General features: G+C 49.2%; 1 protein-coding gene across 1 annotated transcript in view; it reads left to right on the forward strand.

Moving 5' to 3' along the window:
- LOC142578759 (glutamine synthetase-like) overlaps positions 1 to 3,007 on the forward strand; it is a 29,464-nt gene extending 26,457 nt beyond the window's left edge. Inside the window, exon 6 of the mRNA XM_075688307.1 lies at positions 1,943 to 3,007. Within this exon, the coding sequence (XP_075544422.1) occupies positions 1,943 to 2,234 (292 nt within the window). The 3' untranslated portion in view covers positions 2,235 to 3,007. The remainder of the gene's footprint in view (positions 1 to 1,942) is intronic.
- The last annotated feature ends 10,606 nt before the right edge of the window (positions 3,008 to 13,613 follow it).

Below are 13,613 nucleotides of genomic sequence, written 5' to 3' on the forward strand. Positions count from 1 at the left end.
TATTTATTGCAATGAGGATATTTAGGTATCATTTGTTTTACCACTGAGTAATTCTGTAGAAAGCAAGACGAGGAGCCTGGACTCATGCAAGGGTAGTAAAGATCATAGTGCTGTCCTGCGTGCGAGCTGTTCCGCAAGAGAGCAGCACCCACCCTGCCATCAGTCTCGGCATATGTTCTCCTTGTTAAATAAACTTTTTCCAAACACGTACACTGTATATATTGAGCACCATTTTATACATGTGACAATTAGTTTACGTTTAACTGTGCTTTTCCGTGGGTCTGTGTTGTTATATATTAGCGAGTGAGGACTTGGACACTAATAATAATAATATTTGGGGTTTTACGTGCCAAAACCACTTTCTGATTATGAGGCACGCCGTAGTGGAGGACTCCGGAAATTTTGACCACCTGGGGTTCTTTAACGTGCACCTAAATCTCAGCACACGGGTGTTTTCGCATTTCGCCCCCATCGAAATGCGGCCGCCGTGGCCAGGATTCGATCCCGCGACCTCGTGCTCAGCAGCCCAACACCATAGCCACTGAGCAACCACGGCGGGTGACTTGGACACTACTTTGATTACGTGCCGTGCATACAATCTTTCGTTTCTTGTATATGTTATCATCCTGGTGGAATTGTGCCGTGATTGTGACTCAGTGTTCGTATCGTCTCTTGTTGAAATAAACCTGTCTAAACTCACGAGCTCTTTGAGATCATGGCCGCGTGTTGATGATGTTGATTTCCACACTATCGCACATACTCGCAACGGGGAATTAGCAAAGAAGCGGGCGGTACACTTAAAATAAAATGTGTGCAATGTGGACTTTTTGTGGCATATTCCATTCTATTAGTAGCTTTTCAGAAGTCGGTATCCATGTCATTGCCTGAATAGAGAGGCACTGAAAGCGTTTGCATGGTTATAAGCCCTGCGTTGAATCTCCTCAGACTGTGTTCGAAGATATACGCGGGGTTGGCCGACACAGCACGTGAGCCAACTGCTGCCATAACGTGGCAGTTATCAGGTGTCTCGCAACGCTGGTCTGATGAGGAGCGCTGTGAAACTGCATCGCACCTCAATGGTGCCCAATAGGAGAGAGAAGGAATGTCTTCAGCGTTTCTAGGTTGAAGTGTATACCGTCCGTTCCGCTAAGACCATTCTATGCACGCGTCTCCACTGCGCGTGCCTGTGTATACATTCTAATCCTCGACTGCAAGTGCGCCTTCAATACCGTAACAGCACGGAGACGGCGCGGACGTGCCTCGAATGTCTGTATAATTGATGCCGCAATAAGTTTCCGACCCACCACTTAAAAAGCTGACCGGTCAAACATATGTCCCTGGTTGAGGAGCACCGTTACGTGCATATTGAACAGAATGAGTGTTGTAGTTCCCGAATCCTCGTTAATCTTTTTGAAATCACTCCTGGATCTTTTCGTCCTATTACTTTTCATCCGTCCCGCTGAGTGGCCGATTTCGGCGATAGCGGGGCGCGGCTTCAGGCGAACCAATGACAAAAGGCAAGAAGGATGGAAAATGAAGGCAATCGATACATAAAAATGCGCCGCGGGCCCTGCTGTTTCTGTCATATTCACAGTAGAAATGTTCTCTGTATCGTACATGCGTGCATATGGGAAATATTATGAAGGCGACAATCAGCGTGAACCTCGATCTAAAACGCCACAACTTCGGCGATTGTATTAAATGAATGATAGTTTACAGCAGTATTAGAAGCAGTATACATATATATCGAAAAGAAGCACAGCCTAACATCTGGAAGAGAGAAAATAAAATGCGAGAACGTAAGCAGAACACGGCCATTCGTATTTATAGTCGCAGCGCACAATCGCTTACGCCCGCTGCAATTTCCTTTCTGTTATATTGAAACAGAGTGTATGCTCAGCTGGTCGATCGCGTTGGCAGCTCACCTTTTTCATCTTCGCAGGCACATCAAGGGTGCGCTGAAGAAGCTCGAAGTGAACGCCGATGAGCATCTGAGGATCTACGACCCACGCAAGGGCGGCAACGCCAACCGACGACGCCTGCTGGCCGGAATGCTGGCGACGCCCAACGAGAATTTCATCACGGACACTTGCTCACGAGAGGCCAGCGTGCGCATACCGCGCCTCGTGTGCGACGCCGGCCGTGGGTACCTCGAGGACCGGAGGCCCGGTGCCAACGTCGAGCCTTACAGCGCAACAGCGGCCATCGTTAAGACCGTGTGCCTCGGAGCCTAGATGACTGCTATAGCTCCGCCTCGCTGCCCACCCTAGTTTCAGCGTGCCTGTCGTCCCGAGCATGCGGTGTACTGTTTAAGGAAGTTCGCTCAAGAGAGCTTGCGTGCACTGTTGGCGCTTTCGTGGCTACGGCGCGCCAAGTTAGCGCGTTGGTAAAAAATGGAACGCATCTTCGTGGATCTTTCTGATGATTGCAAAGGAGCCCGAGCTTTCCCCGACCATTCCCCGTATACAATCCTACAGTACGTTACAGCCAAAGGTGGCGGTTCCCCCTTGGCATCCGGTGAAGTTACCCCCAAGCGCAAAGAGAGCCACTCTTCCTGGGGATTCTCATATTTAATAACTAGATTAGAAGAACGAGCCTGGGTTTGTGTTTAATGACGATGATGACTGGGAACTGCAGCAGTGTCACTGCATGACAGTTATTTTCGTTTAGTTTTTGCCCGACATCACACTTCATTAATCGTCGTCGTGTTAAGCGCGGACGTCACTTCCGCTATCATGTCGCGATTGAAGCGGTCCAGTGTGTTGAGGCTGCATGTAGGCTTCGTATACAAAGTCCAAATGTCAACGTATAACTCTGAGCACGTGACACTTCACATGGCGACTACCATTTATCTAATAACCCTGGCTTGGAGGTGATAGCTAGGCGTCCGCCACTTATTTGGAGTGACGCAGATGGACATGTGCGGGGGATTTTATAATTGTGTATTCGGGTCACAAATTATGCTTGTGCCAGTATTTTCCAAATAAAACCTGATACAAATAGCGATTCCATGATGCTCAAATGCTATGAAGGCGCCGCGCCGTACAGAAGCGAATCAGCCTGGCGATGCCAGTCAACATGAGCGCCCACTCCTGTGCAAGAATAAACAAATGGTTTCTGCGGAAATCGGCAAGGTGAAAGATTCGCAAGTTATCTGAAAGTTGCAAGACCCAAGGCCAAGCATTTTTCCTTTCCTATTTTACGCACTTTGAGACCTTTACCACACAGGACAATTAAGAAGAGCGCTATATACGTTTAAGCTGCATGCGTTTGTACAATGTGCTTGATCACTAACGTAATCAGTGGGAGTTTTTCATACGTGCAATACATCGTGCAAGTCTTATTACCTATACGTTGAAACAATAAACGCCACGCTTTTTCAATGCTACATAGTACCCACGTAATTGTGCACACCTCGTGAAAGCACATGCACCGGGCAAGCAAAAAAGAAACGCAACTTAAAGTTATGAGCAACTGGTTCGCGCCAGTTGATCATATACACGTTGACATTAAGGAACTTTGGCAATCAGCGACAGCGCTGTGCAGCGCTGCACATTTCTTGTTTCCGTCCTTTATATGGCGAGACTGCCAACGTAGTTATACCTGCGGCACCGTCACGACAGGTGTCGCATACACTGCCGCATACTTCATGCTGCGTCTTTATTTTAAACACACTGTGTTTCCCTATGACATATGTTCACATTAAAGCCAACTTTCGATTTGAAGACACGCACACATACATATACACACACACAAAAATCAAAACATACAGCTGGTGTCCAAACCTTGGCCATTTCTTGTTTTTTAATCGTGCCTTGCATTGCAATCAGTGAGCAAGACCATGCCAAAACACAGACATTCTTACCAGCCTTTGTAAAATGTTCCCATTCTTCAATTTACATGCCTTGCTTTTGCCTTACGTAATAACAACAGTGTTGTTGTATGCATAACATGGCACTTAACAACAGTTTTCTATATATGTTGGTCCCATAAATTTATCTCTGATCAATGTTATCTCTAGAACTACACGTGAGAGAGAGAGAGAGAGAGAGAGAAGCGACAAAATGACGGAAACATCGGCACAGCACGACTGTTAGCTTTCTATTTGAAAACATTCGCCCCGTGTGTTACCATGATAACAGATGCATTTGTGACGTGACTGGCCAAAGAGTAAAAGAAGAAAAAATGGAGAGACCGCCTGTTGTTTACTCTGAGCAAAGCAGAGGTGGACATTCGAGACGTTACCATTTTCAGCATTTCTGCGTCGTGTTGTCTGAGCGGAAGGCACTCACGTTGCACTGCTAAGCACGAGGTCGCAAGATCAAATCCCGGCCACGGTTGCCGCATTTTGGTGGAGGTGAAATGCAAAAACGCCAGTGTGCCATGCATTGGTGGTATGTTAAATAACCCCATGGGACCGAAATTAGTCCGAAGTACCCCACTACAGCGTGCCTCGTAATCATATCGTGGTTTTGGCCTACGAAACCCCCGAATTCAATTTCAAGGTACTGATCCTTGCTGTAAGGCCACACGCTAAGGACTGGCAGAAGCGCGATCTCAGAGAAAATTTTTGACATGCATTGCTCACACGTCATGGACATGTTTCGTCAAGCCGGGATTAAGCGCGAACGAAAAGTGAGATAAAGATAAGGATAATCGTCATTTCAACGTGTGACATTCTGTGCGGCACTGATGCTTTTCATTCACTGACGCTGATGCTCTCTTCTATTCAAAGGCCTATTGCGGAAAAGGTATACCACTTTGGAATCAGATTCAGGTGCGCGTTGAAGAATCCCACGTGATAAAAATTAGTTTGGCGTCTCCCATTACTGTGTGCCACATAATCATATCATGATTTTGGCATGTAGAACTCCAGAAGACAATTTATATATTTAACTTCAGAATGAACTAATTTCGCGAAGAAAACGTTCTATACGTCTTCCCTCCCCCACGCATGCTCCGTGAAGCGTGGTGTGCGACGTGTCGAGTATCGCTGGCCCCACTTTGCCTCCGCCAGTGGTGCACGACCGAAGGCCAGGAATACAAGCGCGACACATGCTTTGACAACACCGTGGACTTGATAACCTTGAACAACGTGGTTTCAATCAAGTGCGCCACAATCATTTGGGCCTCAAGGTAAGAGCAAGATCCTTAGCTCGGTCCCGGCCAGCTACAATTTTACTATTCAAGTAGATCGAAAGATTAGAAAAATACAAAAATGTATGGCTCGTATAGCCAATGTGCCCAAAGAACGGATAGTTAATCCAGAGTTACAGCAAAACCAAAATTGAAAAAAAAAAACAAGTTGTGCATTGTCGTGGTTCCAAAAGGCTTAGCATCACTTGGCAGTTAAACTGCTTATTTAGAAGAACGATAAATTAAGTTTGTTCTTGTGACGGCTACGTGCAGTGATTAGTGCAACAACTTACAAAAGCTTAAGACAATAGATTAAACAAGGTGCTTAATGATAAACACTGTGCAATTGACAATTAATTGTGGACATATAAACTGCTACTGCTGTCACTATGTTACACAGCCGCCTCACAAGCTAGCGGACCACGGGTAGTATTCCCGAAATACACCTATGAGATTTGCCCTTTATATTGCTGCGAAAACACGCTATCGCGATTACAGCTTTTCGAAAAGTCCGCATTGTGCCCGTAACCACGACAGTGTTTCTCATCAACGGTCCTGCATCGCGCTTCTTCCTTAATGGAGCCAGCATTGAGTGAACGCACCCATGTATATATGAAGCTTATACCAAACTTTATTGCTATATACGTAAGGAACACTCGATTTACAGCATGACACGGATCAAAATAAGGCCTTCGAGCACAAAATTTGCGATATGACTATATGTTGTTGTAATCGCACCGCTGGCGCGAGTTGTTGGGAACTCGGCGCTGACGCCCGTAGTTGCACCTGGGTCGCAAGCCCCAAGGGTAGCGTTGGCCTGGCGGCCTGGGGTACAACTGGAAGCATCCGAAGGTCCCGGCAAAGCATGAGTCGACTGGTAACAACAAAACAACTTGTTTATTCTAACATCGCAAAGAGTTGGCGGTCAGGTTGACCGAAGTAGAGAGACGGGAGAGCACGTTACTCAACAGAAGAAATCGGAGCCCTCTTTTGGCGTCCGGGGGCAGCTGCTTTTATACTCTCGCAGTTGAGGGCAAGAAGAAACCCCTCTATAGACGAGCACGTGACTGTGCCGCTCGGGCACAATGGGATAAGGTGACGCAGCCGTCGTGCCGGCGCCGTTCGGGCACAATGGGGAGGAGAAGGTGGCTCATACTGTCGTGTCGGCGCCGGTCGGGCACAATGGGGAGGAGAAGGTGGCTCACACTGTCGTGTCGGCGCCGGTCGGGCACAATGGGGAGGAGAAGGTGGCTCATACTGTCGTGTCGGCGCCTGTCAGACCCCCTCGCTTCACAGTTGTTGGGAGCTCCTCTCCCCGGCTGCCGCGCTTCGACAAGCGTGGGCACCAATATGCACATACACTCACACGCACATGAAGACACGTGGCATCGGAACATGCCTGGACGCGCTTGGCGGGGAGGCGTAGCGGCGGCGCCGAACGGGCCAAAATGTCTGCCGCTTTGTTGCAGCCGCGCCGGCTAAACCGCGCGTCGTAGGCGAAACGTAACAATGTCTATAGCTCGGCGCTTGTCTGATCGGCGAATTCGCCTAAAATATGCCCTTTCAAGCGCTCGTCGCAATGTTTCATTTTTTTTAAGCTGTTCTGGTACTGAACGACGCAAAAGTATACTCTGTACCAAGCTAGCGGGATGGCGAGGACAGTCTTGCCATCGTGGAAACACATCCACCGGTAGCACGCGCTCCAACACAAACGGGCACGCGGTCGCTCCGACGGGCCGGACGCGAGGCGACCTTCGGCGTTCGAGTCTGCCCGCTAGGGTACCAATCAGCGATTGCGTCGCGAGCGGACACTTGAGGTAGCCTCGTCTATAGCGGCTACCTCAGTAAGCACGGGACAGCTGGCGAAGTTCTCGGTTACTGCACCTGTATCTGCCCCCGATCGTCCTCTTTTTCTGCCGCAAATGTCGGCGAAAGGGCTCAACATCCACAAGAAGACGAAGAAGTTGATCATGTTTATGGCGCTTAGGCGGTCACCGAGCGCTTAGCCTTCCTTTGTTGGAAAAGCCGGCTTGCCAACAAGCAATTATGCGGGCGGACAACCCGGCACCCCTCCCTGCTGATGCGTAAGCATACATGCCCCTGATACTCAACATCACGTAGCTTACAGCCAAACGTCATCGCCGATTCAGGATAGGTTGTTCTTTCTTCCAGGCCGCACGTCCTGCGCGTCGAGCAGGCGCAAAGCGCCCTGAAAACAACGCGCCGAGCGACCTGGAACACGTACATATCCCGGTTGGACCGGGACCAGTACACGGTGTTTTCCTGTTGGCTCCTGCTCGTCACCTCCGTGGGCCTGTTCATCGTCCTCCTGCTGACGTTCGGCAAGCAGTTCTGCATGGTCGTGTTTCTGTCCATAAGCGGCCTGGTCGTGCTCTTCGTGCTTTTCGTGCAACCGCCCGAAGGCACGCTCAGGCGGCAAGCCCTGAGAGACGTGCTCGTGCGCCGCGCGACCGACGTCGGCCCAGGCCCCGCGGTCGCCTCGGCGCACAGCCAGGAGAACGTCGTCGTGGCGTCTGCCGCCGCCTCGAGCTCTCCCGCCTCTCTACACCAGAAGAAGAAGAAGTCCTCGATGAGCCTCAATTTAGTGGAGTCGCCCTCCCTGTCCGCTGTGCCCATGTACCAACTGCGCAAGGCCAGCATGATGTTCGAGAAGTACGACGAAGCCTGCCACGTGGCCCTGCCGCCTTCTGCGACCAGTCGGGCCCCGCAGGAGACAACGAAGCGCGGTTTCTTCCGCGCTCTCATCTCCCGGATTCGGAAGGGACACCTCCAAGTGAACCCTTACTACACGACACTCACAGAGGACGCGCCCAGCATCGAGGAAGGAGGTGCGGCCGAATCCACGACCACGAAATCGCCGGCGCGGCGAAGTTTTGACCGTGGCAAGGGCCCCACGCCGGAGATCAAGAAACGCATCGGCTTCCAGGAGGATCCACTGATGGAAGGCGAACAGCTTACGGGTGCGAACACTCCCCCTAGCACCCAGAGCGTGTCCAGGCGCCAGCGCAGGAGTCAATCCATACGGCCAATTAGCGATACTGAATTCAGCAGCCGCGGCAGGCTCGACCGCAGCGCTTCGGTCTTCGCCACCGTCACGCCGGGCTCATCCGCGCCGGGCCTGAGGCCCCTCAAGAGCGGCATCAAGGGCAGCGTGACGCCCAAGTTGGGCGCGCCCACCAAGCGTACGAGTTCCTCATTCGCGTCGCGGCGTACGGTCAACTTCACGGGGGTGACGTCGCCTGCAAAGAAATCGTCGCCGCCGCGAGCGCGCATGGTGGAAGACTGGCACAAGGTGGCGAATTCTTCCATCTCCACAGGCGAGGAAGGGCCCGCGATCGAGCCGTGCATGTTCGTGAGCGATCGCAAACCACGCGAGACGACGACGACGCACACCAAGGGCTCGTCGTCACGCAAGCGACTACGCGGACCTCAAACCAGCTCGTCGTCGCCGGACATGAGGGTGGGCTCGAGCAGGACGTACATGATGCGGGACTCGTTCAACGGCTACCGAAAGATCCACCACGTGTGGAGTAAATGACCGGCGACGCGAGAACGGTATCAACGGAGGGCTTGACGAACACGTGGACGATTTACATCTCGGGATGCGTGGTGAACAGCCGCTGCGAAACGCATATTTTGCGCTGGCTAGTGCGGTGGAGCGCTCCAAGGCTCTGCTGTGCGTCGAGTTCTTGAGCAATAGCGCGTCTCCTTGTCGAGTCACGCAGATATACCAGCACCGTGAAAGCGGCGGATCTATATTATCCCTGGGAGGTCCTCCTGCTAAACCTCCTCGCCCTTCAGTTCTCATATTATGTGGATATGTTAGGTACGAATGAGCGTGCCGTGGAAATTAAAAAAAAAGATACGTTTGTTCGAATTTCTAGCGAGAGCCGGCGTAGACGAATGAAAAGCATGGCAACGACGACAGTACAATTCCCTTTTGTCTCATTCATGCATGGGCTTCCGTGTCCTCTTATCATTGCGCGAAGGCCGGGGAATTTGCAGGAAACAAACTGAAAAAAAAAGACCAGTTTAGAAAATCTTGCGGCACGCGGAACACCGAAATAGCGTTATTTCTTTCATGTGATGCCATATCTTATTCACAACCCTTCAGTTGTATAGGCAACCAAATGTGTGCGTCATGCTTCAACCCCCTTAGCTTCTTCAACTCCTCTCTTCTATCGTTACGTTCTGACCTTGTTCGATACACCTTTCAAAGATCACTTTGTTCGTCTCCCTACATATCTGCTTTCAAAGACACGGCAGAAAATTCTGAATATGCAGGGTTTATACAATAAATGTGGCCGATCTCGCGCCCTCCTATTGCATTCGTAGCATGAAACTGAGGTTACTGAGACGCGTATTAGTAAGAAAAGAAACTCGCCACGTGTTGTTCCAAATCGTTGAATACGTATCTTTGTTTTGTTCTGTTATGTAGATTAGTTTGGAGAGGTTGAGGTAAACACTACTTTAGCTACCCCTTTTCTCCGTTTCCTGTTGACTAATCTCAGCGAGTCAGCTCGCCACGCTGCGCGAGGGCTTACAGACCGCGTGGTGCTGGGCAGCCAGACTTGGAGGTTACGTACTGCAGGGATCATCTTTTCTCACACAACGAACTCGCGAAACACTTTTACTTGGCGCGCAGATCATACCCGCCTCCGCCCATAAAGACTAATAATAATAATAATAATAATAATAATAATAATAATAATAATATAATAATAATAATAATAATAATAATAATAATAATAATAATAATTTCACTCATGAAGTGAGGGAGTACGGGAAAAAAAGCTGACAAGTCAGTTTGACTAGTTCCCAGCTACCCGGAGTACAAAATACAAGAAACAGAACACTTTTGGGATGACAACATAAAAACCACAAACAAATAGTAATAGTAATGCAGCATAGTAATAGTAATAGTAAAGCTAAACGCACCCCAAGCTCTACCTGAGGCTCTTGCAGACGGGGCCTATCACAATCGCCTACTAATAAGCAAAATATTTCCCGAAGCCTTGGCTTCATACACTTATCCGCGATGCGGAAGCGTAGCAGACTTAGAACATATTCAATTCAATTCAGTCGAATTCACCTTTATTCAACATCTGCCAGATGTTTGGAGCGCGGACAAGAAGGCTTTTTGTTCGAGCTCTGGCGGTGCTCCGCGTTACGCAGCGACAAGGACAACGCCAAGGAGCGTTGGGACGCGGCTCTCCGTAGCCCCGAACTGGAAGAACACGCATGGGCAGTCCATCGGGTCCGCGGTGCTGCTGCAGGGCTAGGCGTTTCGGTCCCGATGTGGGAGCGGCCCGCTTAGGGCTAGGAATCCAGCGCGATCTGAAGGACCTGAATAATGTTTTTCATACCATACCATATAGAGCAATAAATAAATGAATAAAAATAGTAAATAAATAAACTAACGAAGACAACAGCGCCGCAAAGGATAGTCTACGTGACGGCAGTCCACGCCGTTACCGAATTTGTAGTCCTCATGCGTTGGTGCAAGAGTCATCCACATGTTCAGTGGATCGTAGGTCCAAACATACAGCTTTGCTTAAGTTACGTCCACAGCACAGAGCATCACTCCATACATAACTGTATACCGGGATACTTATCGCAAACTCTATTTCACACTAATCGTTTTTGCGGAACGCACGTTCATACAGATTCTAAATTGAACGAGTTGGTGCTCCTTCGTTATTTCTGCGGTTGAAATGACGAAGAGACACGAAAACTGAACCGCGTGCGGTCCTGTCGTTAGTTCCTGCGTCTTCGTTCTTTGCGCTGTAGAAGTATTGCACATTCAGACAATAAATGTTCTCCTACACCCATAATTTCAGTCTTCAATGCGCGAATGTTGACGAGAAGGGTGGCAAATATAGATGCGTTCTTTGGAACAAATTAAAACAGAAAAATTGCCGGCGCATCTAGCTTTTGGCCATGATTGGGGATGTTAATGCCATTAGCAATATTTCTTATGATGGGGGTGTAATTGGTGATTTTGTGTTTTATATGTTATGATGAGTATTACAAATAGCGGCACATACCCCGCGACACATGTCCAGCGACCCAAGTTGGCGTCATAATTGAAGAGCGGCACATACCCAGTTGTGTACTACACACGTGTGCAATACATATACGACACGTGTTTACAGAAGTGTTCCAGGACAGGGTCGCCGTTTCCTATACATTGTTATTTAAATCGCCAGAGAACACGAACCCAGTTACAGATAATAATAATAATAATATTTGGGGTTTTACGTGCCAAAACCACTTTCTCATTATGAGGCACGCCGTAGTGTAGGACTACGGAAATTTTGACCACCTGGGGTTCTTTAACGTGCACCTAAATCTAAGCACACGGGTGTTTTCGCATTTCGCCCCCATCGAAATGCGGCCGCCGTGGCCGGGATTCGATCCCGCGACCTCGTGCTCAGCAGCCCAACACCATACCCACTGAGCAACCACGGCGGGTGAGTTACAGATAAACGAATTACCACGTATAAATAGATTATGAGTGCATAAACACATCGTCTATGAGCCAACGCGTTTTGATGCGAAGTAATATTGGGATCGATCACCGTGTTTCTTCGTACATTGGGTTTCGTAGTATGGTTTAACTCTGACATACTACGTAGTGCGAGTGAGCATACCCCGTTCGGCGTAATAGAGGAATAACAGGGCATAAAACGCGACTTCATCTCGTAGTTTTCTCTAAAGCACACGTGCCTCTTAATGCAATAGATGAATGGAATGAGGAGTTACAGACAATATGCAGGAACGGGTGTTCATAGCTGCTCGTTTCCATGCTCGGTTTCCACAACGAAGAAAAGTGGCTGGAGTTCAATGTGACTCGAACCTGGTTATAAGAGCTCTGTTAACCATGGTTAGACACGGTTCTTCTGTGCTTCTTCCCGTCGAGCTGTATCGGCTGAAGTTCAATGTGGCTTGAACCTAGTTATAAGAGCGAAAACTCTGTTAACCATGGTTAGACACGCTTCTTCTGTGCTTCTTCCCGTCGAGCTCTATCGGCTGGAGTTCAATGTGGCTTGAACCTAGTTATAAGAGCGAAAGCTCTGTTAACCATATGGTTAGACACGCTTATTCTGTGCTTCTTCCCGTCGAGCTGTATCGGCTGGCGTTCAATGTGGCTTGAACCTAGTTATAAGAGCGAAAGCTCTGTTAACCATGGTTAGACACGCTTCTTCTGTGCTTCTTCCCGTCGAGCTGTATCGGCGGGTGCTCAGGCTCAGCATGGCGCCTGCGGCGAAGAGTTGACGCGCTCGCACCGACGCGTGCTTCATCCATGGCGAGACTGAGTGACCAAGAGCGGCGAAGCAGCTGTGGAGCTCTCGCCTAGTCACGTGGTACACAGCGGCGAGGCTCGAGCGAGCGAACTGCGCCACCTCTCTGCGGCAGATCACGTGACGTGGCGTCACACCTTCACACTTGCGTGCCGGCGGCTGAAGGCCAAAGGCGCGCCATGATTGACCTTGGAGGTTGTAGCTCGAGGAGTAGAGCTTCCGCTCTAAAGAGACAACACGCGCTCTCGTGAGCAGCATTGGACAGGTCAAAATTCAGTACACGAAATTGGTTTTCTAACGGTGCTTTAGACAGGTTGAAGTCGACAGGACAGCATGTAAAATTGTTCTGTTGGCGCCTAAGCAAGATCTGACTGCGGAACTAGATTGAATTACGTAAACATTGCCGTGCCGATACCAAACGACATCACATCGCTGCGAAAAGAATAAGAATCAACGAGACTTACAAGCAAAACGAGAACTGGAGTGGGCTCTCATTGCTTCGAGATGTCAGGTAGAATCGTGTACGACTATATACCTGGCTTCTGACTACAAAGAAAAACTTTATGGGCAGCGAGTTCGGATACAACTGACCAATACCTTGTGGTATTGGACGCAGCGCTTCGTAGAGGGGACGTCAGAAACTTTGCGGTGCGTTCTGCGGGCAAAAACAAATTGAACAAGTTCAAGGTTTCCGGCTTGTCCATAAGCAAAGGCTTGAAATAGCCTCGTATCGCCTCGCATCCCGTTCATGCGAATAAAGCCGTATTATGCATGGTGGTCAGTATCCGGGATCGGTTGTTGGACAGATTGTCAATATTCCATAAGATCGTTTCGACTTCGCCTTGTCATGTCTCCAGTGACGTCGCCATCTGCATCAATTTCAGGAAAGTAAAAGTAATTAGGTTTGTATGCCTAAAAATCACTCCATACAGACGGTAAAATGTCTTCGCAAATAAGCACATAACAAACATTTATTCACATGTGTTACGCCGGCAAATGTTAGCACATATTGAGCGACATCTGGGAACTTTTTCTCCGTCCGTAGCTTGGCAGCTCTTAGAATCGTCTCTCAGTAGCGCTCGTTCCTGGTACGAAATGCGAAAACACATATGTACTTAGATTTAAGTGCACGTTAAAGAACCCTAGGTGGTC

The sequence above is a fragment of the Dermacentor variabilis genome, chromosome 4, assembly GCF_050947875.1.
Source record: "Dermacentor variabilis isolate Ectoservices chromosome 4, ASM5094787v1, whole genome shotgun sequence".
NCBI lineage: Eukaryota > Metazoa > Arthropoda > Arachnida > Ixodida > Ixodidae > Dermacentor > Dermacentor variabilis.